The sequence below is a fragment of the Salminus brasiliensis genome, chromosome 6, assembly GCF_030463535.1.
Source record: "Salminus brasiliensis chromosome 6, fSalBra1.hap2, whole genome shotgun sequence".
Taxonomy (NCBI): Eukaryota; Metazoa; Chordata; class Actinopteri; order Characiformes; family Bryconidae; genus Salminus; species Salminus brasiliensis.
The window spans coordinates 46,126,814-46,131,859 of NC_132883.1; the positions used below are offsets into that span (position 1 = coordinate 46,126,814).

General features: G+C 50.0%; 1 protein-coding gene across 1 annotated transcript in view; it reads left to right on the plus strand.

The window, feature by feature from the left end:
- oxct1a (3-oxoacid CoA transferase 1a) overlaps positions 1–5,046 on the plus strand; it is a 24,333-nt gene that overhangs the window by 17,748 nt on the left and 1,539 nt on the right. Inside the window, exons 13-14 of the mRNA XM_072682637.1 lie at positions 2,090–2,237; positions 2,451–2,565. Coding sequence (XP_072538738.1) covers positions 2,090–2,237; positions 2,451–2,565 — 263 coding nt within the window. The remainder of the gene's footprint in view (positions 1–2,089; positions 2,238–2,450; positions 2,566–5,046) is intronic.

The following is a 5,046-nucleotide window of genomic DNA, read 5'->3' on the forward strand; positions in this document are numbered from 1 at the left end:
CCTTTCCCACAGTTTCTCCACCTGTTTCAGTCCAACTACCAGTCTGAGAGAATTCGGGTGCAATTCCAGGCTGATGTCTGTTGGCGCTGGTGAGGAAGTGTGAATGTAAGGGTTAATGTTGGAGGAATGGAGCGCCTCCGGCTGCAAACACTGACATTCGGAGTGTCGAGAGCAGACAGCGATTTAATTGGGTGCTCATGCAGCTCAGCTCGGACAGGTGAGCTGGAGAACGGCGCTGAAAACCGTCCTAATCACTGTTCCCTGGTTTGGAGCGGTAGAGCTCTATAATGGGGAACAGGGTTATGATTCGATGATAACGATACGCTGGCCAGCACTCTGCGACAGTGGCCCCGTTCTGCTGTGCTAACTGACTGTAATGAGAGGGTGTTGGTCTAACAGCAGCTTATTCAACACTCATGTCAGTGATGTAATTATCCGCTCGTACCCATAATGCTCTGTCCTAGTGCTCATTTTAATGTGTGAGCTGCATTTGGAGTCTTAAAGAAAATCAAATCTGCAAATGAGGCAAATTCAGCTCCAGAAAGTAAAAAATCCACCAACATCCTGGGCTGGAGTCTTTACCTTTGGCCATCTGGTTTAGAATATCCCAGCCAACATGGGTGGAAGGTGGGCGAGGTGGGTCCCAGTTGGGCTTCCCAAATGGGCCCCATCATTATAGCTCACCCTAATCTCACATAGGTCCCATCTAGGCCCGAATGTGCAGTAGGTCCAACCCAGAAGTTCCAAGTAGGTCATTTCAACCGGAACCCCACAAGTTGGATTTCTTACTTGGAACCAAGATGGCTGCGTGGCTTCCGTGGTGTTTAGATGTGCAAAAAACCATATAAAGCGTTATCAGTTTGTACCGTTACCCTGTAACAGTGCTAACAGTGCTAACAGTGCTAACTTTGGACATAAAAAGTGGGGCGTGTTTTGGTTGGATTCACCATAAAACACCAGTAAAAGATTATCAGACCAGTTGTGGGGAACTGGTGAAGTGAACTCTGGGGTGTGACGCCATTTCTCGCGCAAATGGACGTAGCATGTTGAACTGAAAGGAGGCTACGCTAGCTAACGCTGCTCGACAAGAACAGTCAAAACCACTGTTCTCCAGTCTGGAGTCTGGATCTAGAGCTGAGTGATTCTCCTGCTCGCTCTCCTTCACCCCTCTGAAATATCCCCCATAATTCACTCTGTTAAGCCGCACTGGTGGCGGGGGTCAGTGGGCAGCGTTTTCCTTTAAGAGGTTTTCTGAGACAGTAGGAGCGAGTCCCCGTCCTCTAAAGGCCGCGCTGGCGGTGTGTTATAGGTCTCCATTGATTTCCTCCGGGGCGTCTTTATGCCGTCTCTCTCCCACATGGTGTGCGTCGCTTCTGTGCGTCTGCTCGCCGGGAGTCCAATAGAGGCTGTAAATTCAGCCCTTTAATTGCGCGGCGGCGGCTGGTGCACCGCGCTGTAGCGCCGCACGAGGAGTCGTGACCAAACATACAGGAGGAGGCATGGACGCCCACCGGCAGCCTGCCCGCTAGCTGGGGAATGAGAAACCACCGGCTAAATCACAGCCGTCCCACAACACACACACACACACACACACACCCGGCAGCGGCTGTAGGCGCTGATTTCCCCCTGATTCGACTGATCCTGAGATCACGGTCACCCTGAAACACCGCAGAGTGCAGGAGGATCTGATCTACTGCTGCAGTCCGACTGCAGCAGTTCTCAGAAGCTGCAGTATCGGCTTCAGGAGGGTTTGGGTTTGGGAGGATCTTCACCGGTTCCTCCTGCAGATCTGGTTGGTTTGATGATGATGATGTTCCACAGAACCACAGACTCTCAACTGGACTGAGACCCAGACTCTGACTCCATCAGTGTAGAACACACACCTTGATGCTGCACCACCTACACCACCATCCTCCACTCAGTCCTCACTGAGGAACACCACCTCCACACCATGATGCTGCACCACCTCCATCACCATCCTCCACTCAGTCCTCACTGAGGAACACCACCTCCACACCATGATGCTGCACCACCTCCATCACCATCCTCCACTCAGTCAGTTTACTGTTGTTTATGTTTTTTCTTCCAGAGGCCACATCAATCTGACCATGCTGGGGGCCATGCAGGTGTCCAAGTACGGTGACCTGGCCAACTGGATGATCCCTGTAAGTGTTTCAGTCCTCCCTGCTGTGTGCGTGTGCGTGTGCGTGTGCGTGTGCGTGTGCGTGTGCGTGTGCGTGTGTGTGTGCGTGTGTGTGCGTGTGTGTGTGCGCGTGTGTGCATGCGTGTGTGTGCGTGCGTGTGTGCGTGCGTGTGTGTGTGCGCGTGTGTGTGCGTGTGTAAAAGGCTGAATGTAATTCCACTCTTCAGCTTCAGTTTGTGGTCAGGAGCTGCTCTCGTCCCCCGGCTGAGACGGACATGCCCCCTCACCCCCCCTCTTTGTCATTAAGCTCAAGATGGCCGCTCAGCGTGTCGCTGGAAGTCACTGGGGTGAAGTGTGGGGGGTGCAGGCGTCCAGCAGCAGTGCAGGACCCGCCTGTCGGGCGAGTAATGAGAAAGAGCCGGGTCAGTCTGCAGAGCCTCGCCCGGACCGGCTCACCTTTACAGTCTTACAGTCAGCAGCTCCTCCTGTATTCACACTGTACACCTCATCAAGCCACCTGCACGCCAGGCAGCCAATCAGAACACTGCTTACATAGATGCCTCTCATCACTGTCACACAGAAACCCCGTATCTCCATCTCTCCATGATGTGAATCTGCAGCGGTTCTGTTTCAGAGATTCAGGATGAACGGACCAATAGAAATGCTGCAACATGACTCCTCCTGTAAAGCCGCTGTTCTTGAGATACGAGGTTTTTTATTTATATATCAGCCATAACATTAGTACCTAATATTGAGTAGGCCCACCTTCTGTGCCGCCACAACAGCTCTGACCGTTCGAGGGCATGGACTCCACGAGACCGCTGAAGGTGTCCTGCTGTGGTCTCCTGCACCAAGACCAACGTCAGCAGCAGATCCTGTAAGTCCTGTAAGCTGTGAGGTGGGCGGAGCCTCCATGAGCATCAGTGAGCGCCTTGGGCGCCCGTGACCCTGTCGCCGGTTCACCGGTTGTCCTTTCTTGGAGCACTTTTGGTCAGTACTGACCACTGCATTCCTGGAGGGAACCCCCCACAAGACCTGCCTGATGTTCTGGAGATGTTCTGACCCAGTCATTGTCTAGAACATCACAGTCTGGTTCTTGTCAAAGTGTCTCAGATTCTTACGCTTGTCCATTTATCCTGCTTCCTCACCTCCATCATCTTCAAGAACTGACCACTCACCTGCTGTGTAATGTATCTTTGCTGAAGGTCGAGGTGGTGGCTCAGCCCGGGCTGCTTCAGCGGTGTTGGAGGGTGTGTGTGTGTGAGAGGGATGTAGAGAGGCTGGTGTAGAAATGGATCGTGGGTGTATTTGGGTGGTAACGCTGTAAGTGGAGCTCAGAGGGTGTACCTGGTGAATGGTGAAGGGTACGGGCTCTTTCAGCTGTTGGACTATTACTAACATCCCTAAAGGTCACTCTGCGGAGCGCGGTTCAGGCTCCAGCGTTAGCGTGTCGCAGCCTCATTAGAGCGGCCTGAGGCGAGCTTTTACCCGAGAAGGAGGGAAGGAGCAGCTCGCGAGGAATAACCTTCACCAAACTCGATAAGCGAGACGCGCAGGGCTGCAGCCTGGGAGGCATCCGTCAGCGCCAGGCACGGCTATAAATAACACAGGCAGGGGAGGTGTGTGTGTGTGTGTGTGTGTGTGTGTGTGTGTGTTTGGGCTTCTCAGGCTCTGCAGCCTCCTGAACTGACAGCGGGACCAGGCGCCATCGCCACGGTGACAGGCAGCAGAAGAACATCTCCAAAAATCTGCCGCTAGCACCCGCGCTCATTACTGTCAGCAGGGCTGAGAGCGGGTAGCTAAGGGCGGGTCCCGTTAAAGTGATACTAATGAATGAATCAGACCCCCCCCCCCCCCCACACACACACACACACACCCAGTGTAGACGATCACGTGTCTGAAGTGTGCTACTATAGCCTTAGCACTCAGGCAGCAAGGCTGAATGGGTGGAGCTACACTGCTGCAGGCTGAATGGGCGGGGCTGTCTGCTCAGGTCTGGGCGTGATGATCAGTCAGTCCGTTTCTCAAGACGCTGGAGGGACGCAGCAGCAGCAGCACACTAACATTATAAAGCCTGAAGCTGGACAGGAATACATGGACCTCACAGAAAGGTCATTCTGCATCATTTGAATATGTAAGACATTTTCCCAATCTCACATTTCTGCAGGCAAGCGTTTGACATTTGGTTCTCTGAATGAATTAACACCCAAACACACGTGTGTTTATTTATTATATAATACAAACTGTTTACACAATTTATCATTATACTGTTTATAACATTATTTATATATATATAGATAGATAGTGATTGATTGATTGATTGATAGATATTAGAGAAAGAGAATCATAACAGTACTTATTTATTTAATTAATCAAATTGAATATTTATATTAATTTAATCTTAGACCTAAAGATCTGGTCAAGACAGTACACCACTTACAGGTAATCACTGCATGACGAAGAGACATCAGACAATTTGCATAATCATAGAAACTCACAGGTAAAACATATGGAGTCTTTTATAAATAGGCTCTTAAATATGTACAATCTAAGTCTATATAATACAGATTAAACATGTTCTTACATATAGATACCTGCATATATAATACATATTATTATTATTATTATTTGGGTGTTTGTGTTAAATGTGTGATTGACTTTATTTTAACACACTTTTAATGGTTTGGAGCTGAATCCTCATATATAAACATATGTACTTAAATAACAGTGCTCCATCTGTTTTACACTGATAGCAGGTTTTTCCTGCTTCAAAAGTCTACACACACACACACACACACACACACACACACACACACACACACACACACACACACTCACACACACATACACACACACATACACACACTGCATAAAAACAGTCCTGAGATCAGTGGTGTAGAGGA